This window comes from Orcinus orca, chromosome 16 (assembly GCF_937001465.1).
Source record: "Orcinus orca chromosome 16, mOrcOrc1.1, whole genome shotgun sequence".
NCBI lineage: Eukaryota > Metazoa > Chordata > Mammalia > Artiodactyla > Delphinidae > Orcinus > Orcinus orca.
In genome coordinates, this window is record NC_064574.1 from 83,667,454 (window position 1) to 83,694,126 (window position 26,673).

The following is a 26,673-nucleotide window of genomic DNA, read 5'->3' on the forward strand; positions in this document are numbered from 1 at the left end:
CTGGTCTGGGGTCTACGTGCTTGTGGGCAGCATGCAGTTAACTTGTTCCACCTGCTGGGGGTTTCAGTCTCCGCCAAGCAGTTCCAAGGACATGGCTCAGAATATTACCCGATAGCCCTTGAGGAGGAACTAAAGGTCCCTGACTGTGTTGAACGGCTAAAGTATGATTATTTTGTCTTTGCTGTTTTTCTGGCCACGCCACGCAGCTTGCAGGATCTTACTTCTCTGACCAGGGATCAAAAACAGGCCTCTACTAGTGGAAGCGCAGAGTCTTAACCCCTGAAATGCCAGGGAATTCCTGACAGTACACTTAAAAAAAACAAAAACAAACAGACCAAAAGAAACACAGTTTTAAGGAAGCTTAACTTTCTCAGAAATGCAGAAATTTTGTTGTGCATTTACTTTCTTTTTTTTTAAAAAATACATTTTTCAATTTATTTATTTATTTTTGTCTGCGTTGGGTCTTTGTTGTTGCACGTGGGCTTTCTCTAGTTGGCGTGATCGGGGACGACTCTTCGTTGTGGTACATCAGCTTCTCAATACGGTGGCTTCTCTTGTTGCGGAGCATGGGCTCTAGGCACGTGGGTTCCAGTAGTTGTGGCTCGCGGCCTCTAGAGGTTTCTTTATTTTCTATTTTTTGCAAGTATTCATCAAATGTTTATGGCTTGAATGAATGACAAATAATTTCTTCCAACAATCTTCACACTGCTTAAACTATGACAATATTTAGCGTCTCAAATTTCGTATGACCTTACTCTCTCCGTGCTCTAGTTTCTAAAAGCATGTGGGATCTTCCCGGACCAGGGCTCGAACCCGTGTGCCCTGCACTGGCAGGCGGATTCTTAACCACTGCACCGCCAGGGAAGTCCCTGTGCATTTATTTTCAAAACATAATAAGGCCAGATGAATTCAGAACTAGGGGCAGAAAGCTCTTCCAGTGAGACACAGAAGCTCTGCTGTTTACGCAGATTTAGAGAACAACTTTCCAACCACTTATTAAAGAGACCAACACTCCACTAGAAACAGTTACCATTTTACAGAGAGAAAACCAAACTCCAGCTCTGCATCAATATAATATTTGATACTCAGAGAACCAGAAGCTCTTTTTTGAAAACCTCTGGAATAAACATCAAAACTGAGCCGCCTTCGGCTCAGACAAATGAAATTCCCTTTCCACCCATCTCCTGCAACTTTCTATATTCACTGAGGTTGTGTCCTTCACTATCCTCTTTCTGGTGCTGGAACAATCAGTCATTTCACTTTAGGACCAAACTAGTTTTGTTCCTGTTAATAAACAAAACTACATCTCATTATCTTGCATACAAAGTTGCACCTCTCGGCTGCTGGAACCAAGCAGGACCCTGCAGGGCCCTTCCATGTCCCCTGCCTCTTGTTTGTAAAACAGCTGCAGTCTCCCAGGCCTCCCCTGAGTCACAAAAGGACAGGTTCAAGCAGTTCATGATTAGGACAACAGCACTCACAGAATCTTTGGTTCCTCCCGAAGGACATAAGTAACAGTGTCAGAGACACACTCCTAACTTGTTCAGCAGATAGTAAAACCACTCCAAGAGGAGAAAGCTAACTGTATGATCACCAGACTGGAGCTATGACGTAAGCTGCTCCACCTTGAGCAGACCTGAACCAATGGCTTACACAATTCCAGGAACTGGCCTCAAGGAAATGGGAACAAACCAACACTGGAGTTGAAGATTAACTGTGCCTGAAACAATCAACATGACACCGACCACACCACTGCAGGACCAATTTCAAGATGATGGTCAGAGCTGACTGTGCTACTCTGCATGTAGCCCCCACCGACACAGCCCAGAGACTTCCCATCTTTTCCCTATCAACCCGTTTTCCCTCTAATTGGCAACTGGGAGATGGTTTTGGGGACACTAGTCCGCCATCTTCCCAGGTGGCCAGCTTCCTGAATAAAGCATCTTTCTTCCTCCACCAACCTTTGTCTCTGGAACATTGACTTCTGAGCGATGAGCAGCTGAACCTGAGTTCTGTTCCAGCCGATAACATTACTATTGGTCAAGTCTCATTCATATTATATTAATGATAACTTTGAACCAAAGTTACTTCCATTTCACAAAGAAAACTAGCAGTGAATAATTGACAACTGCCCATCACACGTCAGCATTTTAGGCTAGGAGAGCTCACGAACACACATAGCACAACTTTACATAGCCACAAACATCCCTTACACGACTTCTCCAAGTGGTAGAGACAAACACATTCATTAACACACCCACAGACATAGCCTCTAGGTAACAAATAAAAATATGCAGCAAGAGCATAGAACTTGAGATTATGCTTAGTAATCAATGTTTCGGGTTTCTGTCTTGCTTAGAAATGACCTCGGTATCCAACGATTATCCAGTTAGTAACACAATTTAATATCAGTTCAAGGCTTTACGTAAACTAAAGATCTTGGAATTTATCGACAAGCTAACACAGTACAAAACACAGTTATTGTTGAAAGAAAGTTTGTTGGAATAATAATTAAATGCGCTTAAACACAAATTCACATTTTTCATAGCCTTAAATACTAAGTAGAAGTAACGTTAGCTTATTTGATGGGCACACCTATATAAATTTAGGAAGAACACTCCCAAGTAGATTTTTTTAAATGTATGCCTAATACCGATAATTAAGATAGGTATAAATATTTATTAAACCAAAAATATTAAACTAGCTTCATTTGTCAAAGATTTACCTAAATTATGTAAGCTTGAAGTCTTTCCATTTCTGAGTTGAGTTTTGGCTGCACACAGAGGCTTGCTGGATCTTAGTTCCCTGACCAGGGACGGAACCCGGATCCTGGCAGAGAAAGCACCGAGTCCTACCACTGGATGGCCAGGGAATTCCCTGACTTGATTTCTACAAGAATACTTTTCTAGCACATTTAACGTATGAGAAGTTCTCATTCCTTTCTCTCTGAGAATTTTAGGGATATATAATTTTTATAAGCACATTTGTATCTTTGTAGGCCAATCAGGACAGAAACCCTTTAATTTAAGAGACTCTACAATGTACTTTAATAGATCCAGAAGTAGGAAAACATTACATACTCACACTGTCAGAGGTAAAGACCTTTCTGAATTACAGACACACAGACACAGAGAATGGAACTTTTACCTTCAGTTCTCAAGTCTTAGACATGAGTCAGGAATAAACACTCACCAGTCTAGATGTTAAAGAGCAGTTCTCCTCCCATTGGGCAAGAGATTCTCAATTGATTTGAGCTTGTCCAAGTAGACAAACAGAAAAGACTAACAAACCAGATCCTCTGTTACCTCTCACCTAACTGAGATTAGTTCTGTAGAAACTTAATCCCTTTGGAGAGACCATCAAAAGTCTTCAAACGACAGAGCCAAACTCAGAATCCCTGCTGCTCCAAATGGGGAACCACTCAGCTGTAATCTGAAAACAACGCAGAAACACAAAAGTAATACAAGGGGAAACTAAAGAAACAGAAAGTGCTCCAAGTTCAATGGCAGCTTGGGTTCACCCCTGGGAGAGGAGAAAAGACGTACCTGGGCATCACTGGCTAATGAAACACACCACTTGTTGCTGGGCTTTTACAGATTTTTTTACGTGTAATTGATATACAAAATCCAGCCCATGTTTAATTTGTATAACTTGATGAGTCTGGACATATGCACACACCTGTGATACCACCACCACCATCACGGTAAGATACTCTTCACTTCCAAAACATTCCTTCTATCCCTTTGCGTGTGTGTGTGTGTGTGTGTGTGTGTGTTAGAAAGACTTAACACAGCAACAGGTACATGAAAAGGTGCTCAACGTCACTAATCATCCGGGAAATGCAAATCAAAATCATAATGAGATATTACCTCACATCTGTTAGAATGCCCACAATTTTTTTTTTTTTTTTTTTAAAGATAAGAGTTGTCAAGGTTGTAGAGAAATCGTAACCCTTGCATATTGTAGGCAGGAATGTAACATCGTGCAGGCACTGTGGAAAACAGTACGGAGTTTTCTCAAAATCTTTTAAATAAAATTTCCATATGATCCAGCAATCCCACTTCTGGGTATACGGGCCCAGCTCAGAGACACTGCAGCTTCGGTTCCAGAACACTGCAATGAAGCGAATACCGCCATAAAGCGAGTCACATGAATTCTCTGGTGTACCCGTGGCATGAAAAACTTATGTTTACACTATACTGTAGTCTGTTAAGTGTGCGATAGCCTTGTGTCTAAAAAAACAATGTACATACGTTTATTGAAATATACTTTAGGGAAGAGAAATATAGATCAGTATAACAGGATAGAAAGCCCAGAGATAAACCACGCACATATGGTCACCTTATCTTTGATGAAGGAGGCAAGAATATACAATGGAGAAAAGACAGCCTCTTCAATAAGTGGGGCTGGGAAAACTGGACAGCTACCTGTAAAAGAATGAAATGAGAACACTACCTAACACCATAACACAAAAATAAACTCAAAATGGATTAAAGACCTAAATGAAAGGCCAGACACTATCAAACTCCTAGGGGAAAACATAGGCAGAACACTCTATGACATAAATCACAACAAGATCCTTTTTGACCCACCTCTTAGAAAAATGGAAATGAAAACAAAAATAAACAAATGGGACCGAATGAAACTTAAAAGCTTTTCCACAGGAAAGGAAACCATAAACAACAACAAAACAACAACCCTCAGAGTGGGAGAAAATATTTGTAAACGAAGCAACTAAGGATTAATCTCCAAAATATACAGGCGGCTCACGCAGCTCAATATCAAAAAAACAAACAACTCAACCCAAAAATGGACACAAGACCTAAATGGACATTTCTCCAAAGAAGATATAAGATTGCCAACAAACACATGGAAGGATGCTCAACGACACTAATCCTTAGAGAAAGGCAAATCAAAACTACAGTGAGGTATCACCTCACACCACTCAGAATGGCCATCATCAAAAAATCTACAAACAATAACTGCTGGAGGGGGTGTGGAGAAAAGGGAACCATCCTCCTGCACGCTGCTGGGAATGTACATTTATACAGCCACTACGGAGGACAGTACGGAGGTTCCTTCAAAAACTAAAAATAGGGCTTCCCTGGTGGCGCAGTGGTTAAGAATCCTCCTCCCGGTGCATGGGACACGGGTTCGAGCCCTGGTCCGGGAACATCCCACATGCGCAGGGCAACTAAACCCGTGTGCCACAACTACTGAGCCTGCGCTCTAGAGCCCGCGAGCCACACCCACTGAGCCCGCGTGCCACAACTACTGAAGCCCGCACGCCTAGAGCCAGCGCTCCGCAACTAGAGAAGCCACCGCAAGAGGAGTCCGTGCACCGCACAGTGAAGCGCCTGCTCGGTGCAACTAGAGAAAGCCCACGCACAGCAACGAAGACCCAACGCAGCCGAAAATAATGAATAAATAAAACTACATAAATTTATACAAAACAAAAAACCAACTACACATAGAACTAACATATGATCCTCCAATCTCACTACTGGGCACCTATGCTGAGAAAACCGTAATTCAAAAAGAGACACGTACCACAATGTTCACTGCAGCACTATTTACAATAGCCAGGACCTGGAAGCAACTTAAGTGTCCACTGACAGATGAATGGATAAAGAAGATGTGGCACATATATACAATGGAATATGACTCAGCCATAAAAAGAAATGAAATTGAACTGTCTGTAGTGAGGTGGATGGACCTAGAGTCTATGAAACAGAGTGAAGTCAGTCAGAAAGAGAAAAACAAATACCGTCTGCTAACACACATTTATGGAACCGAAAGAAAAAAAAAAAGGGCTCTGATGAACCTAGTGGCAGGACAAGAATAAAGACGCAGACGCAGAGAATGCACCTGAGGACACGGGGCGGGGGGGAAGGGTAAGCTGGGATGAAGCGAGACAGTGGCATGGACATATATACACTACCAAATGTAAAACAGATAGCTGGTGGGAAGCAGCCGCATAGCACAGGGAGATCAGCTCAGTGCTTTGTGACCACCTAGAGGGGTGGGCTAGGGAGGGTGGGAGGGAGACGCAAGATGGAGGGGATATGGGGATATATGTATACATACAGCTGATTCACTTTGTTATACAGCAGAAACTAACACAACACTGCAAAGCAAATATACTCCAATAAAGATGTTAAAAAAAAAAATACTTTAGGGACTTCCCTGGTGGTCCAGTGGTTAAGAATCCGCCTTCCAATACAGGGGGCGCAGGTTTGATCCCTGGTCGGGGAACTGAGATCCCACGTGCTGTGCTGTGCAGCACAGTCGAAACAAAAAAAAAATTAAAAATACTTTACTGCTAAAAAATGCTAACCATCATCTGAGCCTTCGGCGAATAGTAACCTTTTTGCTGATGAAGGGTTTGAAATAGTGTGAGAATTACTAACATATGACACACAGACAAGAAGTGAGCAACTGCTGTTGGAAATACGGTGCCAACAGACTTGCTCAACAAAGAGTTGCCGCAAACCTTCAATTTGTGAAAAGCACAAGATCCGGGAAGCACAATAACTATAATAGAATATAATGTAATATAGTATAATAAATAATATAGCCTGTATATTCAAAGAAAAGGAAATCAATATTTAGAAGAGATACATGCACCTCTATATTCATTACAGCATTATTCACCAGAGCCAAGATAGGAAAACGACGCAAATTTTCACCAACACAGAAATGGATAAAGAAAATGGGGTTATACATAGGATATTATTCAGACTTATTAGAAGGAAATCCTACCAGTTGTGACAACGGGGATATAACTGGAAGACATTATGGTAAGTGAAATAAGTCAGTCACAGAAGGACAAAGCTGTGTGTTTCCACTCATATGAGGTATCTAAGAGTCACACACAAATGGTCAGGGGTGGGGGAGGAGAGGGTGGGGGTTGTTCAATGGCTATGAAGTTACAGTTACACAGGATGAATATGTTCTAGAGAACTGCTGTATGACTAAGCGTCTATGGTTAACGAGGCACACTATTCTTTTCGTTTGAATTAAAAAATTTTCATTCAAGTGTAACTGACCTACAACACTATGTTAGTTCCAGGTGCATAATATCAATATTTCTATACATTAGAAAATGATCACCAAGATTAAGTCTAGTTGTGGTTGAGTTACCATCTGTCACTGTACAAAGTTACGTTATTGACTGTATTGCCCATGCTGTATATTTCACTCCAAAGACTCATTTATTTTGTAACTGGTCATCTGTTCCTCTTAATCTCCCTCACCTATCTCACTCATCCACCTACCCCTCTGGCAACCACCTGTTTGTTCTCTGTGCCGACGAGTCTGTTTCTGTGTAGTGACATTAGTTCGCTGGCTTTGCTTTTAGATGCCACACACAAATGACATCATACGGTACTTGCCTTCCTCACTCTGACTTACTGCACTTCGCACACCACCCTCTGCCTCCATCCATGTTGCCACAAAGGGCAAGATTTCATTCTTTTTTTTTTAATTTTTAAAAATTTATTGATTTTACTTTTGGCTGCATTGGGTCTTTGTTGCTGCAGGCGGCATCTTTTCTAGTTGCAGCCAGCGGGGGCTTCTCTTCCTTGCACTGCGTGGGCTTCTCATCGCGGGGGCTTCTCTTGTTGCAGAGCATGGGCTCTAGGTGAGCGGGCTTCAGTCACTGTGCTACGCGGGCTCAGTAGTTGTGGTTCGCAGGCTCTAGAGCATGGCTCAATAGTTGTGACACACGGGCTTAGTTCCTCCGTGGCATGTGCAATCCTCCCAGACCAGGGCTTGAACCCATTTGCCCTGCACTGGCAGGTGGATTCTTAACCACTGCACCCCCAGGGAAGCCCCTCATTCTTCTTCTTTTTGTTTTTTTTTCCGGCTAATAGTCGTGTGTGTGTGTGTGTGTGTGTGTGTGTGTGTGTGTGTGTGTGTGTGACGCATCTTCTGTATCCATTCATTTATGGATGGACACATCGGTTGCTCCCATACACTGGCTATTATAAGTAATGCTCAATGAACATAGGAGTGCATGTGTCTTTTTGACCTAGTGTTTTTGTTTTCTTCCAAAAAAATACACAGAAGTGGAATTTCTGCATCTTATAATAGTCCTACTTTAAAATTTTTGAGGAATGAGGTGCACTACTCTTGACACGAAGTTTACCTGGTGCTGTTAGGTGAATCCATCCAGGATCTCTGTGAAGACCTCCCAAACTGTTAAAACATAAGGGTAGGGACTTCCCCGGTGGGCCAGTGGTAAAGAATCCCCCTTACAATGCAGGGGACCTGGGTTCAATCCCTGGTCAGGACACTAAGATCCCACGTGCCGCAGGGTAACTAAGGAATGGTGTGGAGGAGGTTAAGGAAAAGACCACGCCAAGCACAGAGGCCGTTTCAGATGGCAACAAACTCCTGACATTGACTGAAAATCAAAGTTCTTTATGTGGAGCAATCGAAGAGGCAGGATGGGTCCTGTTAGCAAGGTCCCCTGAGATGCCAGGTCACCTGACCGCCAGCTCCAGATGCAGAGACGTCCGGGACCCAGGCTTTGCTGGCCTCGGAAGGCTGAGGGTGCCCACCTGCTGACAGGACACCGGGGGGTGGGGGGGTGAGCGGGGCGGGGGGAAGAGCTGGTTGCGGCCCAAGGCAGACGAGCGTCTGTGCAGAACTGCCTCGGCTCAGCCTCGAGAAGCCTGTCTCAGAAATCGACAGCAAGTCTTCCAGAAGCTCTGCCCATATTCCATTCAGGCATCACTGGTCACACCTGTGGCTGCCCGGATGAAGACTGGGGGCCCACACGTTCACACACTGAAAGTTATTACCAAATGCAAGAGAGTGAGGGATTAGAGAACTACTCTAATTTTAAAGCGTAAGTAGAATCATGCACACCTTATTCTCCTTTCCGGTTCTGCATTTGTAATTTCACAAAATGTGTGATCTGTGGGGCTTTTCTAATCGCTTGTAATTTTGCCCGATGAGAAAAAAACAGCACGATAAGAAAACATTATGGTTTTCACTGGTAATGGGCATAAAAATATATGCACTGTTGCTGCTTGAAAACAGCATTCATGTGAATGTTCCAGATGATTTTCTATTTGGTGATGGGTTAAGTGGCTTGCCCACGTTCACGTTTATGTAAAGGGAAGATGAGAAAATTGCACTTTAAACTTAAAAAAATGGATGTCAGGAAACCTGGATAACAAATTAAGAAAGCAATCAGAACTGCAAATATTGAGGGGTTTTAGGTTAGTTTCAAAACACAAGGGAACAACCCACGACGTATGTGTCTTAGAAGACCACTTGGTACAGTAAGATTCCACAGACAGCCTTGTAATCCCACAACTCAGAACTGGTTACACATTTCCCACAAGCCACTTTCTCAGCGTTACGTTCACAGTGTCGGCTCACTCCCCTGCTTGGTGGCAGAGAGGACGGGTCTCCTTTCCTTTCTGAGATTCTTTTCATGAGTGGCTAGAAAGCTTAAGCAGTGGAATTCCATTAGAGAAAAGGAGTATTCCTCAGAGGATTGTACATGACAAAACCCCAAGAGGGCTTTACCAGCTGCATCCCTGTGTCAGAGATCTCCCGTGCATGGCTGGGGCCCAAATGACACACAACAGCGGGGACCCAGGGGCCGCAGTCCTAGGACGCCGCTCCACAACCAAAAGGGTCCTCTCGCTCCTCAGGGAAAAAGAAAGGTGTTCCCAGACACACACAGCCTCCACAGCCAGGAAGCGAGGACCCCACCTGCCTGGTCTGGCCCAGGAGAGTGGCTGATGCACTGCCCAGAACCAGAAAGGGGAACTGAGACCCAGCAGAAAGGGAACCACGAGACCGACGCATTCCTCCCCCCTCACGCACCTCCGCCCGCAACGAAGCTGCACCTCAGTACTGACCAAGGAGGGTGCTCTTCAACTAGCACTCTACCCACACAAACGTGCTGATTTTGAGAAACTTTTGAAATGCATAGTATTCAACCTCTCAAAGTAAAGAAAAAGTAATGAATTACATCGCAATGCTGGAAAATACAGGAAAAAGACAATAAACTTTGGAAAACAATGTTTACTAACATGACCCCAACTGGAAAAATTTAGGAACATTTAACACGACTCTGAAAGCCAATAAGACAAGGAAAATGAAACAGAACGAAACAAAACAAAACAAGACAGTATTGGGGCAGGAAGACGGGCAATGGACATGACAGGCCCTTCATATAAAAACAGAAATACACCAGTCTGAAAAGACCACACACAGAAGGATTCCAACTACGTGACATTCTGGAAAGGGCAAAAATACACAGACAGTAACAAGATCAGCAGCTGTCGGGGGCTTGGGGACACTGGGGGGGATGAACAGGTGACCGGCACGGATGTTTCGGGCAGTGAAATGCTTCTGGGTGGCACTGCAGTGGTGGCTGCAGGTCATCACCCTTGTCCAAACCTGGGCAGCAGGACACAGAGAGGGAGCCTTAATATAAACTACAGACTCCACGGGAGAATCAAGGGTCAAGGCTGATCCATCACTGAGATGACGCGCCACACAAGCCTGAGATGGTATCAAGGGAGGGAACCCAGAGGGACGGGCATAGGAAACTGCTGTCTGCTCGATTCTCCTGGAACCCTAAAACTGCTCTAAAAACTGTCTATCCATTAAAAAGAAGAAACAGCTTCTAAGCATGTGAAAATACTCTCAACCTCATCACGATTCAGAAAACCCCAAGGGAACGTCCATACTGCTTACCGGGGCCTAGGACCAGCGGGAACACGCCGAGGCCTAGCCCCTTCCTGTCGGGCATCGCGCTGGAGCCCAGAGTCCCCCTGACTTGACCCACCGCACCCCACCCCGTGTTTCATGCCGTCCACGGTCTCTACACATGACATCTTTAGATCAGATGACTCACTGTCCCGATTACAAGGTTTCAGTTTCTCCACAGGATGAAACCAAAACCAGCACAGAGGGGAGGCTCTTCAGTCAACCTCAGGGTCTGCCTGCATCCACGTCCCGCTGTTCCTGACAGGAGGCCCACGTCCTAAGGAAGGAGGTCCTTACCAGCACCTCAGGAGCCTCATCCAGTCCACCTCACGCTGCTCTGAGAGCCTCGCCAACCTCTGCAGCTACGCAAGTCCTGGTCACTTGAGGGCCGTCACCCTTCCCTGAGTCACTGAGCCATGTGCTCTGATGATGCATTTATAACCAGGCTCTCGGGCTTCCCTGGTGCTGCAGTGGTTAAGAATCCGCCTGCCAATGGTGGGCACACGGGTTCGAACCCTGGTCCGGGAAGATCCCACATGCTGCGGAGCCACTAAGCCCGTGAGCCACAACTACTCAGTCTGCGCTCTACAGCCCGCACGCTACAAGTACTGAGCCCACGGCCCGCAACTACTGAAGCCCGCATGCCTAGAAGCCACGGTCTGCAATAAGAGAAGCCACCGCAATGAGAAGCCCGCGCACCGCCACAAAGAGCAGCCCCTGCTCACCGCAACTAGAGACAAACGCCTGCGCGCAGCAACAGAGACCCAATGCAGCCAAAAATGAATAAATTAATAAGTAAAGAAACAAAAATTAAAACACATAGATAAATAAATAAAAGCAGGCTCTGCTGTGTCAGCACTCTGGAGTTCCCGACGTATCGATGGGCAGGATTCCCGTCCTCTCCTGTAATTACGTCTGTGAAGTGCCTTTCCCGAGGAGAACAGAAGCTCCTGGAAGCAGAGAATTGCTCAAGATCACATGCAGAACCTGAAGACATCTGAAGTTTATGTCTAAGATAAAAGACACGACACTAGATGGCGTGAAGGGTCCCCGAGGCCAAGAGCCAGGGAAGCAGGACACGTCGTCTGGGGACCCTTCCACCAGCAGAGCAGAAAGTGTCCGTGGCCAGAACTGGCGCTCAATTCGCTTTCAGCTGAGAAGCACCCGTGTCATTACATAGGCTCCCCAAAGAGTAATTCCTCCCACATGTAAGAGAGGAGATGGCTCTTCAGGCAGACAAGGCAAGTACAAACTTCCCAGCTGGCTGAACTGTGTGCTGACGGTCACCATGGAGCTGGGCCCCAGAGCTCTGCTCTCTCCTCAAACCCCCAACCTCACCCTCACCCTCAGCTGAGGAGCTGCTTCCCTGAGAACACAGAAGCCATCGGAGGGCTTCCCCACCTGCAGCCCAGCTCTGCCATCCCCTCCCCACTCCAGCACCCCGGGCAGAAGCTCTCCCCTCCCCCACACGCATCTACTGGATCATTCCCACTCTTACTTCTCCCGTCAAAACACAACACAACACAACACCCTCCCCGGACCTCAGCTCCTACTCCAGCTACTGTCCAATTTCTCTTTTCCCCGTCACAGCAAAACGTCCTGAAACAGTTAGAAACAGAACAAACCCAGTTCTCCCACTCCTCTCTCCTGAGCGTCTCCGATCAGGATTTTACCCCACAGATCCATCCAAACGCATCATCAGCGAGGTACGACCTCCCCCCAGTGCTGGGCTCGACGGTTAATGGCTCCATAGAACGGCTACCTCGTTTGTCCAGTCACCCAGGGAACCTCTAAAGTGCTTCCCATATGCACACAAAATGCTGTGATTAATATTTTAGGAGAAATACTCAGCGTACACAATACACTTGAGCTGCCGGAGGAAAGAGGTAGCAGCACAGAAAAAAAGTTTCCGTAACTACAGAAATGAAAAGATCAGCTATTTTAATGGTACCAAGTAGGGATGAAGGGGAAAAAAAAAACCATTTAGACTACGACATTAACAAGCCTAATACTACAACGTGGTAACAGAGGCTGGAGAAGGACTTTAGAATGAACCCATTTGTCTGGGTAGGGTGACAGGCTAGACGATGCAACGATGAGCTGCCAGGGACAAAAGGAGAGGGCAAGGGGCGGGGGAGCTGTAAATAGTCATTCTTGGATCTACTGGATCTAGCAATTTGAGGCGCCCTTTGGACAAACTCCACAGAGATGCTGGCAAGTGGCTGGACAGAGGCATCTATCTGGTCCCGCTGGGAGAACTGACAGAGCTGGAAGTGAAAAGCACCACAAGGCGAAGTCAGACAGGTTGAAGAGTCATGAACCAAGAGTGAAAAGACAACACACAAAGAGGGGGGAAGAAAGAATCAGTCAGGAAGAGAGCAAGGAGAGATCTGTCACAGAAACCAACACAGCAGACTCTGCAGATGGGAAGGCGACAGTGGTCTGAGGTGACGACTGGCAAATCTCCACTGGTTTGTACGCTGGATGCCAGGTCACCTCAACCGGATCAGGTTCCGGGGAGGGGCACAACCGAGACCGCAAGCTGCACGATACAATTCAGGTGGGAAACAGGGAATCTTTGCCACAGACATCACTACATGGTGTGTAACGCGACCCTGTTAGATTGTAAGAGACAAAGAGGGAAATTTACTGGAAAGGTGACAAGGCTGGGCTTCCAGATGCTCCTCATTGCATCCCTGGATTGAGCACTGAGAACAATGTACCTATGTGACAAAGGTGTTCCACTGAACAGAAAAGTTCTATGCCCTGAGGGCTCCCTGGAAGGCATGCTCTCGGCTTATGGGAAGCACAAGGAAGGCACCGATGTCAACACGTTAGGGGCTGTGGCTCAGGAAGGCTAGCGGCCTACAGCGGGATCCTCAAGGAAACCTTTAACGCCTGAGAACAAAAGTGCTTCGGCAGGACAATGTAAGTCAAGCAAGGGATGGCGTTTTGCCACAAATGTCAAGAACACGAGGCTTGTACTGTGTCTATAAGAGGATCGTGGGATCTACACGTGGAACTTGCCAGAAACACTTGGTACTGACCTGCTCCTCTACGCTTTGTCGAACCACATCTTTTCCCTACTCCTACTTTCCCATTTCACATTTTGAACTATTCGCCTCCCAAGGTGTTATCACAAAAGAACAGCAGCAGGTAAATAAGTAAACAGCAAAACTCACCAGGGGCTGATTCATTTTCCGCTGCTCTTGGAACACCGTGCAGGACTGTGACAGTGGAGGCGGACCTGCAGAAGGAAAACGCAGGCAGTGAAGCTACGACTGAAGCGGCTCGGGGTTGCACGAGCACCCGCCCCGCGCTCCACAAGAGGCACCTGTGGGAGACCCGCCATTTCCTCTTCAGAAGGGCCTGTTAGAATGAGGAGGGAGCAACCACCCTCAGGTCTGTAACTCCCACGTGGCTGTGGTACCTGAGGGGATACTTTTTTTTCAGTAGCGAGTGTACATTGAGTCCTATTAAAATAAACCTCCGTCAATAAATATGAAATTAAAAAACGCTTATAGTTTATCTCTTCTAAGTCTGTTAACAACTTAGATCAGGAAATCCACAGCATACCCGGAATAAAGGGACACAGGTGCGTTTCAGTCTTTCAATTATTTGTACAAACTTTACAAACTTCAGTGCGACGCTCAAAAAACTCTTTCATTAAAACGGACTTTAAGTGGACAGAACACCTGCCCTAGGAGTTTGGAGTCCTGTTAGCGACCCCACGTGCATACCCGGTGAGGATCTAGGACAAGTCATCTCCCTTCTCAGGCCCAATCTCTTCCTTCCTCAAGCGAGGCAGCAGGACAGAAGCCTTGCAGACTCATCCAGCACTAACTACACTGTGCGATTCCACAGGGCACAACCCAGGGGGGCAGCGGACGCTTAGCTTACACAACCAATGTGCTAACGCGCTTTGAGAGACACGTGCGAGATGCCCAGACGGCGACAGGAGGAGGAAGACGAGGAGGATCGCGGTTGGACGGAGGGATGGACGCGGCACGTCCCGCCCCTGCTCCCCCAGGACCCCCGGAGCTCACAAGTCCCAGGGGAGCCCCATCCGGAGCAGCCGGCCCTGCCCTCCAGCCCGGCCCATCCACCTCGGGGAAGCGCTCAAACCCTCCCGGTCGCTCCCCCGCGGGGCGCGGGGCGGGCTACCCGAAGAAGCCCCGTTCTCCAAGGGCCGCAGGGTCCACAACCGCCTGCACGCCCACAGACGCAACACCTACCCCGTGGAGACTAGCTGACCGGCCCCGGGCTCCCGAGGCTCCGGTCCGGGGGCTGCTCCTCCGGCGCGCTCCTCTCTCGGGTCCCTCCGCTGCGCCTCCCGAAGCCACTGGGACCGAGGAGCCGGCTCTGGGCCTACGGCACAAACTCCCTTCAGGCCCACGGCTCTCCCGGGAACTCGCTATGCCGCGCGCTGCAGACGGTCGGGCACTGCACCGCCGCCGGCCGCTCGGCCACTCCGGCCCAGGCCGCGGGCTCCACAGCTCGAGCTCGGGGGTCCCACTTCCAGCCTCCGCCCGGCCTGCGCCAACCCTCGCCCAGACAACCCGCTCGCGCTGGCTGCCGGCCGGGCCGGACGGCGCCCAGCCCCGCAGGCCCCGAAACGCTCGCCCACAAGAGGCCAAGTCGAGGGAACCACGACCAGCGGACACCACGGCACACACAGGAAGCGACGGCGGGGCGGCGACGAGGCGTTGCGCCAACACGCACAAACCGTGAGGCGCACCTGCGCAGGAGGACGCCGGAAGTCCGCCTGCCAAAGCCCGACTGGAGAGCGGAACAAGTGCCAGGACTCTATTTCCCAGAAGTCTCCGCGCCGTCCAGTTAGTGAGCGACTTCAATGTCTTCAAGTCATCTGGCCGTGAAGAGCTGCTGGGCTGCGACGGTGGGCCGTCTGGACCAGGGACTCAATTGCCCATTTGTCTTCACTCCTGTTAGGGATCAAGGAAAGCTGTGGCCTCAAGCGGGGGCTGTGTGATGGCCTCCAGGGTCCCTGGTCCTTTCCCTGCCCTGAGACATTTCGGGCTACATCTGAGATTCCCCCACCGCCAAGAGAGGGGAAGGAGCGTATCATGTTCGCTTAACTGAAACGCTACAACCTTCCTTCAAATCCTAGGATACAATAAATGCCCAGCCATGATACAAACTAATATTACCCACGGAAAGAAAAGAAAATAGAAATTGTAGCTGTTTACACAGCCAACACGATAAAAACTGTACGAAGATCAGATACCAGGGATCTTACCTCTTAAAGAGGATACCGTTTATGTGAGGTAAAAATATCATTTTTCAAAAATGGAATCATAAGGGTAATGATTTATCACTATTTGGGGGGTGAAATAATACAACTGTGTTTTTGGTCAACTGTTGCTTAAAAGCTGCTAGGGGAAAAGTTAAAAATAAAATCTCCAGGGACTTCCCTGGCGGTACAGTGGTTAAGACTCCTAGGTTCCACTGCAGGGGGTACGCGTTTGATTCCTGGTTGGGGAACTAAGATGCCGCATGCTGCGCAGTGCAGTCCCATTAATTACGTAAGTAATTAACAAACAAAATTAAAAAAATAAAATCTCCCGCCAACCGAGAAAATCCTCTCCACAAATGTAGACGTAAAGAAAACGGTTTTACTGTTGAATAACCATTAAACCAGACTGTTGTGCACCACAGGCGAAGCACTAATGTTTGTGCGAATGAAATCAACCTCACTTTTTTTTTTTTTTTTATAGCTCAGCAGATAAAATCTGTTGCATACATGTTCTCAAGATAAACGGGAACTTGTCTCATGTGAAAAGACTTGACAACACCATAAAAATGGCATACATTCTTTCAGAGTATATCCTAAATTCACCTGGTAATCTCGGTGGCTGTCCATGCTAGTTAATACCCTTTATCCAAAGGAGAAACACAACTGCTCCTATCTCTAGGATAAGCAGGTACTTACAGCTCAGAGCAAAGTGCCTACCACCTAGCCTAAACTCCCCCGGTGACAGAGATAAAGAAGATAGCTCTCAGGTCCTTAACAAAGACATTCCTGGGTTGTAATGCTGGCAAGAGACTGATTTAGCTTTTAAAAAGATTCAGATACTTACGAAAGGGACAGAGGAACTATTTCTATTACAAGCATCTTGAGGAAATCCTCTAAAAACGGAAATAAGAAGTGATGATTCGTCCAAATGAATAAGCACATAACCCATTCCTGATTTCCCCAGCTGAGCTGCCACATTACATTAATCCTGCACAAAACGCGTGCTTCTCCAAAATTGCTCTTGGAAGTGGCTGCTTAGAGCCAGGAATGGTCTTTTCTGGTTCTTGCTACTGTTGACTGTGGCCTCTGCCTGAATTCTCACCGATGAAACGCTGCCTGTGTGGGAATGACAGCGACCACGCCTGCTCTGAGCCTGAGCCTGGCAAACCTCCAGGGCGCATTTCTCGCCTTTTCCATTTTCACCACGTCAAGACGTCAGCTACACGGAGTACCTTGCTTGGAAGCACCGTGGGTGGGCAGCGCGCCCATCAGCCCGCCACCAGGTCTCCAGTTCTCAGCTCACCCACGTGCACCGACCGGGTCTCAGCAGAACGCTGGGGTGGCCTGTGAACCCCAGCTGCTGTGCCCACCTCAACACCTCACTCTATCCCTTCAGCCCAGGGACATGCTGGGCTCCCCAGCCCCCTGCCCTGTACTTTGCCCTGGACACTCTCTGGAAGTATTTCTATTACCAGTTGTCTTGAGGAAATGCTCTAAAAAAGAGAATAAGTGCAGAGTCATCCCAATGAATAGGATGTCCAGCAGTGAGCTGATGTCCCTCACGACTCACCCCTCTCTCCAACAGGCGAAAAACCGTCATTTCATACATTTCCCCCCTTTTAAAGCTGTTTTAAGCTAGGAGGGTAAACCTGGACCCTGCGACTGCACCTTGACCAGAAGCAGCAACGGCCACCTTTTAGTGTGGTTTCCTTAGGATCTCTTCATATATATGGATATTGACAAAACAAAGCTTTCTCCTTGTGTATCTGCATCTCTATTAACTACAGACATTTCCCCTATTTTGTCAGTTCTCTATTTTTACTGAAGTATAGTTGGTTTGCAAGGTTTCAGGTGTACAGCAAAGTGATTTGGTTACATGTATTTATGTAAGAATATATGTATTCTTTTTCAGCCTCTTTTCCATTATGGGTTATTACAAGGTATTGAACATACTTCCCTGTGCTATACACTAGGTCATCACTGTTTATCTATTTTACATATACAAGTGTGTATCTGTCAACCCCTTTTCTTTATCTTTTTAACTTTTTACTCTCACATTCTCTTATACACACACTTAAAAAAGTATGTTGTGTTCAAATCTTTCACTTCCACTTCATACTTTTCATGTGTTTTGACACTGTACTTGAAGAAGCCTTTCCCATTCTGCATTTCCTAAGTACTTATCTGTGTTGTCTCCTGTTTATTTTTGGTCTCTTAACATAGCAATTTTATCATGATAACTGGCACCCATCTTCAGGATTTGTAAAATCCTTTTCCTCTTAAACTCTCAGCCATTTTTCTCAACACTAATACATCTACCACAACCGGGAAACGCAACGTTTAAGAAGAAAACTCAAGTTTGTAATCTAACAGAAAAGGACAGGTTCTTCTTTGAAGTTCAGCGAACGTCTTAATTTGAAGGCAGGGGAGGGACTTCCCTGGTGTTCCAGTGGTAACGACTCCGCCTTCTAATGCAGGGCACGAGGGTTCGAAGCCCGGGAACCCTGGTCCGGGAACTAAGATCCCACACGCCACGGGGCAATTAAGCCCGTGTGTCGCAACTAACACACGACGCAGCCTAAGAGAAATAAATATTTTTAAAAAAAAATAAAATAAAGGCAGGGGAAGCAGGAAGGCGACCGTCACATGTGAATTTCTTCTTTTTCAAAATACAGGTTGTAGCAGTTTGCTTGGGCTGCGTCACCAAGTACGACAAACTGGCAGGCTTAAGCAACACAAATGCACTGTCCGACATTTACGCAGGTTGGAAGTCTGAGATCAAGGTGTCAGCAGGCTTGGTCCCCTCTGAGGGCTGTACGGGAGGATGTGCTCCAGGCTTCCCGGTGGACAGGGCGTTTTCCTCACCAGCACATGCACTATGCATGTACCAGGTAGGTGCCTGGGCTGAACTCCGATCCCAGGGCTGCTTATCCACGGCAGCACCGGGCTGCTGGAGGGGTTGTCACGGACGCGTTGGCAGGAGGATTGGAGGCTGACACAGACGTCCGCTCAGCTGGGGACCCATGGCCTGGCCACAGCCCTGCCACAGGATGCCTGGGTGAAATCCAGGTCACGGTTCACCTCCCTCCTTCTTATTTCATTCAACGACGCCTTGAAGCCCCCCTACTGCACCGGCCTGGGTGGCACGTCCCACCCAGAGATTTCCAAATCCGAAGCATGTCAATTGAGAAAGTTAAAATTAGGCCTTAGCTCAGTGCTGTGGAAATAGAATCTGTGAGGCTGGGTCCAGGCATCTGTGTTGTAATGTTTTCTCCACGTGACTCTCATGCCGAAAGGACTGTATTGACAAAGCACTTGTGCTTCACTCTACTGATATTTCTGCACTAGAGCTACAGCCGTTGTTATATTAAACTGCATCCACACGAGGAAAAGAGAGGAGGAGAGGTGATAGTTTTGCTTGTCTCCAAACACGCTGTTACTGAACCAAACTTGGGTCCACTCGCCCGCACGCACTAAAGCCAATCTACTGACACCGGGTCACGGTGAAGGAAAGTGCCACGTTTCTGGCAGGGCAAGAAGCAAGGGGTCCAGGTATGCAGGGCGCAGAAGGCCCCACTCCCCAGTGGCTTTCAGGGAAAGGTGTTTACAGGTGGGGTGAGGCTCTCGGTGGGAATGTACACTGGTGCCGCCACTATGGAGAACAGTGTGGAGGTTCCTCAAAACACTACAGCTAGAGCTACCGTACGGCCCAGCAATCACACTCCTGGGCACATACCCAGAGAAAACCATAATTCAAGAAGACACATGCACCCCAATATGTATAGCAGTACTATTTACAATAGCCAAGACATGGGAGCAACTTAAAGGTCCATCGACAGAGGAATGGATAAGGAAGACGTGGTACATACATGCGATGGAATACTACTCAGCCATAAAAAAGAAGGAGATAATGCCATTTGCAGCAACATGGATGGACCTAGAGATTATCATACTAAGGGAAGGAAGTCAGACAGAGAAAGACAAATACCGTATGATATCACTTCTATGTGGGATCTAAAACAATGATACCAATGAACATCTTTACAAAACAGAAACAGACTCACAGACATAGGAAACAAACTTATGGTTACCAAAGGGGAAAGGTGGGAGAGAGGAATAGATCAGGAGGTTGGGACTAACGTACACACACAACTATATACAAAATAGGCAATCAACGAGGACCTCCTGTATAGCACAGGGACCTCTACTCAGTGTTCTCTATTAACCTAGGGAGTCCCCTGCTGGCGCAGAGGTTACGATTCTGGTCTTTCACGGTCGTGGCCCGGGTTCAATACCTGGTCAGGGAACTGAGATGCTACGAGCCACACAGCGCGACGAAAAAAAACACAGAATTTTGTAATAACCTAAATGGGAAAACAATCTGAAAAAGAAAAGATATCTGTGTATATATAACTGAATCACTTTGCTGTACACCGGAAACTAACACAACATTGTAAGTCAAGTATAGTCCCAAATTAAATTTAAAAAATGTTTACAGTGAATTACAAAGGAGTGGGGTGAGGGAGGGGAGGTTGAGGGGTGTGTGGTCAGCTTGTGGACATTCTTCCGATTGGTTGGTGGTGACGTAATTTGAGGTCAACATCATCAACCTTCTGGTTCCAGCTGCTCTGGGGTCTACGTGCTTGCGGGCAGCATGCAGTTCACGTCTTCCACCTGCTGGGGGCTGCAGTCTGCAAAACAGCTCCAAGGACGAGGCTCAGAACAGTATCTACAGCCCTTGAGGAAGAAGGAAAGGTCCTTGGCTTTGTTTAACGGCTACACTAGTATTATTTGGTCGTTTGGACTCTTTTCCTCTCCTTTTGCACCTTCTCGCTTCTCTGCTTAAATTGTCCCTTTCGAACTCAGGGAAGGCTAGGAGGCCACAATTTTCTAAAGACGAGAAGCAGGCAGAAGACATGGGGAGAATCTGTCCCAGGAAGGCCCCACAAGGTCCTGCTCACTTACAACATCAGATTCGATCTGGGCTGTTTACGCCGTGTTTGGACAGCATAGCAACACATCTTAAGACGGGTCCCACCCGACTGTAGCGCATTTGGACAAGGTGAGGTGGGGTGGGATTATGCAAATCCAGATCCGAAGACTACATAAAGCAATCAGGGTATTTCACAGTATACAAGAGAAATTTTCACGGGGACAGAATACCAACCTTCTAAGATTTGAAAGCCTCTTAACCAAGAGGGAGAGTGAACTTCTGTTCTGTTATACAAGGACCCAGTCAGCGGTGATGGCTGAAAGCACGATGAATGCAAATCTGAACTCATTTGCCTCCTAACGATGGAACGTCTACAGCAGAGGGACACAGGTCCTCAAGCAGCAGTGCTTTTCCCAGCAGTGCGGACCCTGAGGAGAGCCGGGCTGTCGCAGCTCTGGAGGACCTCAGACGCTCTTTGCATGGCCTCTGAGACCTAGAACATCTCAGAAAGTCCACGAGTGCAAACCAAAGAGACACTCAGTCCCTGCACCTTGGATGAACTGATCTGACTCTACGTATGCATTGCCTGGGCTAATTAGAAATATGTAAGTGATCCAAAGACAAACTAAAACTCTGGGCACATCCTGAACAACAGAGATACTTCTCATCAAAGTCCAAACGATAATTCAAAAGCAAGATTCAGAGCCAAAATGTGGAAACAACCCAAGCGTTCATTGACAGATGAATGGATACAGAAAATGTAGTGTGTATATTCACACAACAGATATTATTCATCCACAAACAGGAAGGAAAGTTTCTAATTGATAGAAAGAGCACGTAGGTATTTTTCAATGATTGTTTGACATTTCTTTGTATAAACAGTGAAAATTTAACAATTCCACTTGTAAGAGGAAAGGTTAGTGTTTCTTTGTAGAAACAGTTAAGTCTCAGCAGTAGAGGCATAAGCACACACGTGCACACAGAGTAAACAGAAATACCGCCCCGCTACTTCCCCCCAAATCTGATCCCCCGATGAGCCCTGCTGAGTCTCCCTCCAAATATATGAAACCTGTTGGCTTCTCTCCGTCTTCTCAGACATCATCTTCCTGCACTACCATGCCAAATTCCTAACCATATCTGGGTCTCCCGACTTCCACTCTTGCTGAATCCCCACCCCATCCATTTCTACAGCAGCCAACATCAATTGTTTCCCTTTCAGTGCAAACTGGATCACGACACCTCTCATTCACTGCCTTCCCACTGCACTTGGCATACATCTGAACTTCTTCAGACCCAGGGTTTTATTTCTTTCTCACTCACTGTGTACTGTCCACACTGGCTTTGGGGTCTAGGAAGGAAATTTTGACACAGGCTACCACACGGATGACACTTGAAGACATTATGCTAAGTGGATAGGCCAGATACAAATGGACAAATGTTACATGAATCCACTTCGGTGACATCCCCAGAGGGGTCAAATTCATGGAGACAGAAAGTGGAAGGGTGGGTGTCAGGGGCTGGGGGGGGATGGGGAGTCAGTGTTTAATGGGGACAGAGTTTTAGTTTGACAGCATGAAAACATTCTGGAGACGGACAGTCGGGATGGTTGCACAATGAGAATTCTTTATTTTTTTTCTTAAGAGTTTTGTTTTACTTATTTTTGGCTGTGTTGGGTCTTCTTTGCTGTGCGCAGGCTTTCTCTAGTTGCAGCGAGTGGAGGCTACTCTTCGCTGCGGTGCACGGGCTTCTCATTGCGGTGGCTTCTCTTTACGGCGGAACACGGGCTCTAGGCGCACGGGCTCAGTGGTTGTGGCTCGCGGGCTGAGGAGTTATGGCTTGCGGGCTCAGTACTGGTGGCGCACGGGCTAAGGTGCTCCGCGGCATGTGGGATCTTCCCGGACCAGGGCTCGAACCCGTGTCCTCTGCATCGGCAGGCGGATTCTTGACCACTGTGCCACCAGGGAAACCCAACAATGTGAATTCTTCATGTCACTCAACTGTACCCTTAAAATGGGCAAATTTCATGTGATGCAAATTTTATCACAATAAAAAGACAGCGAAGGGAGGAGGGAGGGAGGGAGGGAGGGAGGGAGGAAGGAAGAGGAAGACGCAGACCCCCAGGCGAGGAGTGGAAGCATGAGTTGGGAAGTTCAGAAGAAGCTTCCAGTGACACTGCATGATCCCGAGTTGGCTATTTTCTTCTCTGCATCTCGGCTACCGTGTACTTCCTCCCCTCATAGAAAAATAACCTGTCTTGAACTGGAGATTTTCCCATTTAGGCTTTTCTACATGTGACATTTTTATTCAGGTAGTGAAATCTCTGGGACAACAGTGATACTACATTCTCAAAATTCTGATAAGTAGACGAGAACTTCTTAATTGGAATCGAGGGGCAGGCTCTGGACAATCCATGGACTTTGTGAAATCCAAAGGTGCCCTTTTTGTGTGTGTCTGTGTGTCTGTCTGTAGACACCCGTTGAAGGGTGCGTGAGCACGTGTAGTTCTGTATGATTTTAGCTTCTCAAAATGCCTCTTGGACTCAAAGGTGCCTGAGGGTAGCGGACGTGTGCTCCCCCACTACAGAATTCTGAACACAGTGCCAGTAAACACTGAGCAGAAGAGCTTTGCAGAATTCCATGTTTTAACGTAACTTTTTAATCCAGTGAGTCAATGTACCTGGAATATTTTTTTACATACTTATCTCACTCTTATAAGGCTGAACAGTTGCTGCTTCCCCTAAGTCTCCTTGTCCCTCTCCCCACTCTCCTACCAGCCCGTGGAAAAGGAATGGGAGGGAGGGGGAGAGTCCAGCAGGGAGAGGACAGCGCACCTGCTGGGAAGCAGTAAAGCGGGGTCTGGACACCTTGAGGGGGGTTTTGGAGGATGGGTAGAGGTTGGGTCAGTGGCAGGAGATACCATTTACCCCTGATCTCTGGGACAAGTGCACACATAGGTCTGACAGTTACTTGTGATTTCCTTCAAACTGCTTGCCAGGTTGGAATGACGGATGATGACATCAGAGGCTTCCGACCTTCCTGATTGGAAGGACCAGACTCCGTGGTGCTCGGCAACAGTAGTAGACAATAGCATCTCGCCAGAGCTTCTCTCCTCTGCCAGTTGCCCTGCAGCTTGGAGAAGGGACGACCACTCGTGTTTAGCCCAAGTCCAGAACAAGAGTTGGGACAAAGCAGAGTCTAGGCTTCGAGGAAGGGAAGAGTTTGGGAGACATCATGGACAATCGTCCACCGAGTTCCCAGGCTGAGGACGAGACCTGCCAGCCCAGCTCCTCAGGGTACCCCCTGGAGGTGACTGTCTATGAAGAAATCCCAGGACCGTCAGGTGAAGGAGCTGGCACGAGAAGGAATTGCAGAGGCTTGACCGGTAAGGAAGAATGGGTACAGAGGTCGGGAAAGAGCCCCTGCAAAAGATGCCTATGAAAGAAAGGAGACATTCGGAAAGCTAGGGATTGAGGGAGGAGAGCACAGGAGCTGGGGACACGGAACGCCTGGGGAGCAAGAAAGAGGGTTAGGAGATGAGATCCAAGGATGACAGAAGGGAAGAGAGGAAACAAGGGGAGGGTTCTTTTTTTTTTTCCTGGTGAGAGAAATTATCTACCATGAGAAAGAGTTTCGAGGACAGGAAGCTGGAAAAATGACAAAAGGAGTCAGGGAGGGATCAGTAGATATGGACAGAGAAAGATGGAAAGATGACTTGGGGCAACGTCAGCGGTCTGTGAGACTGGAAAGCACGGGGGTGCTTCAGGGGGGAGGCAGAGTCGGGGTGGGGTTGGGTGGTCACCAGTGGCTGAATTCCCAAGACGAGAGCGTCATACTGTAGTCTCTTCTCCTTCGTCAGCCTCCTGGGCCGGTTGCACCTCCCCGCCTCAGCGCCCCGGCGGTAAGAGGAAGAGGTCAGTGGCGTTCAGAGCGGAGGTGGAGGGCGACCCGGCCGCTGAGGCCCAGGACACCTGGGTCGTGGAGTGGCTGATTGGGCTCAAGATGAAGCTGAAGCGACAGCGGGTGTCTTCAGTGCTGCCTGAGCACCACGAGGTCTTCAACAGGATGCTCGGTAAGGACCCGCCCCCTCGCCCAGCACCCTCCAATGCTATATACTTGAATAACAAAGAAACAAATCTTCCCAAGACTACACTTTTCCAGTGGAAAACAATTCCCTGCTAGTTGGTGCGCTCTCCGTCCCTGGCGGACTGTCTACGGACAAAGGATACAGGGGACACGTAAATGATGCAGGATGAGGTTACATTCAGAAATGATACAGGGTTAGGTTTGTTGGGTTTCAACTGTACCCCTGAGACTCTAGCTCGTACTGGCCTTTTGAATCTTACTGGTGTGGGGCGGGCGGGGGGGTTGACAGTCCATCCTCGCCCCAACGAGACTGTCAATTGAGAAACTGGCTGAGAGTAACTCGATGCCCTCTGCAGTGATACGTGAATGCACGATGTAGGGGCATCACTCCCTGTCACTCGGCCCCCCTAGAAGGGGAGTCACCCCCTTTCCTCCCATAGTGAATGGTCTTCAATCCCCTCTTCCCGTCAGCTTCACCCTGGGCCACAACTTGGCATTTCCCGGGGGGGGGGGGCGCGCGGTTCTCCCTCTTGGCTCTGCAAGGCTCCCACGACAGCCCTGTACCCACTGGCAACATCTGCCCTCTTTTCACAGAGGATCCCGTCGTTAAGAAATTCCTTGCCTGGGACAAAAGGCTGGAAGTATCTGACAAGGTAAACCACCCGCTGAGATGGATTCCAGCTCCAGCGCCTGTCCTGGGTGGGCGCACGGGGTGCTTCCTACACCCACGTTTCCACTCCCCTCCCAACCTGATGCCTTGTCAACACTTCCCTCCAGGGGCCCCGAGGGCCCCTCTGGGATCTGAGCCCCACGTGTGCCCCTTTGCTGGTTGCTGCCGAAGTCCCCTCTCCTCTCAGCTCCTGGGGACTCGCCTTGGCTCCGGGTCATCAGACACAATCCAGTGCCAGTGGCCCTAAGTCCACGCCCTCAAACCCACAGCCTCCCATCCTTGGAGTGTCGCCAACTCTGACCTTCTGGTCTCTCCCCTTGACCCAATAATCAGGCTCACCCAACACGGGGGGTCTCCTCTCCAAGTGGCACCACCCATTCCTCGTCCCCTGCTCCCTTCTCCCTCCCACTCTTTCTCCTCTTCCAGGAGGTGACCTCTCTCCTACGTTCTTTTCCCTCTTTCCATCAGTATCTCCTGTCGATGGTGATAGCTTATTTTAGCCGGGCCGGGCTCTTCTCCTGGCAATTTCAGAGAATCCATTTCTTCATAGCTCTGTGAGTACCTTGCTCCATCCCCGCCATCAATATTCAACACCCTGGGAGGGCAGAGAGAGAGACGGGGGGCACTGACCTTTCATCTATTTTTTTAAACCCCTTTGTACTGTTTACTCTGGTGTGAAAATGACAGGATTACGGTACAGTGGTTTCTTTTTCAAACAAAGTTATGTTTTTTATACCATTCGTTGTCAAAACAAACTACCCTAATGTCAATTAAAACACTGAACGAAACAAAGCAAAACACAAAACCTTCCTAAGAGGAGAGGAAGAAAGAACTGACACCATCCTGCCCCCGAGTAAACAGACTTGAGACGTTTCCGGTTCTGATTTTCCAGTCTCGGGTCTTCCCACATCAGCACCAAGTGTGATTATCTTCCGTTTCTGCGTTCCCACGACAAATGCCACAATCGGGGGGCCCTTATCACATAGCGCGGATCTGG

At 47.9% G+C, this 26,673-nt stretch overlaps 2 protein-coding genes across 21 annotated transcripts in view; one reads left to right on the forward strand and one right to left on the reverse strand.

Annotated features, from left to right (window-relative positions):
• ZNF12 (zinc finger protein 12) overlaps positions 1-26,673 on the reverse strand; it is a 91,202-nt gene that overhangs the window by 44,423 nt on the left and 20,106 nt on the right. For 11 of the 20 annotated variants that reach the window (XM_049699471.1, XM_049699472.1, XM_049699470.1 and 8 more), the window contains one exon: positions 13,920-13,984. The exons of 4 other annotated variants lie outside the window; for them this stretch is intronic. Coding sequence is in view for 3 of the 16 variants with exons in the window: in XM_049699458.1 (XP_049555415.1) it covers positions 13,920-13,934 (15 nt within the window). In the remaining 13 variants the exon portion in view is untranslated. Of the gene's footprint in view, positions 1-13,919; positions 13,985-14,972; positions 15,411-26,673 lie in introns of those variants that run through there. 5 more of the 20 variants (XM_049699452.1, XM_049699453.1, XM_049699463.1 and 2 more) reach the window with 4 other exon arrangements.
• The window catches only part of LOC101284819 (speedy protein E4-like), a 37,379-nt gene continuing 34,860 nt past the window's right edge, over positions 24,155-26,673 (forward strand). The window contains exons 1-2 of the mRNA XM_049699411.1: positions 24,155-24,263; positions 24,780-24,992. Of these exons, the coding sequence (XP_049555368.1) occupies positions 24,155-24,263; positions 24,780-24,992 (322 nt within the window). The remainder of the gene's footprint in view (positions 24,264-24,779; positions 24,993-26,673) is intronic.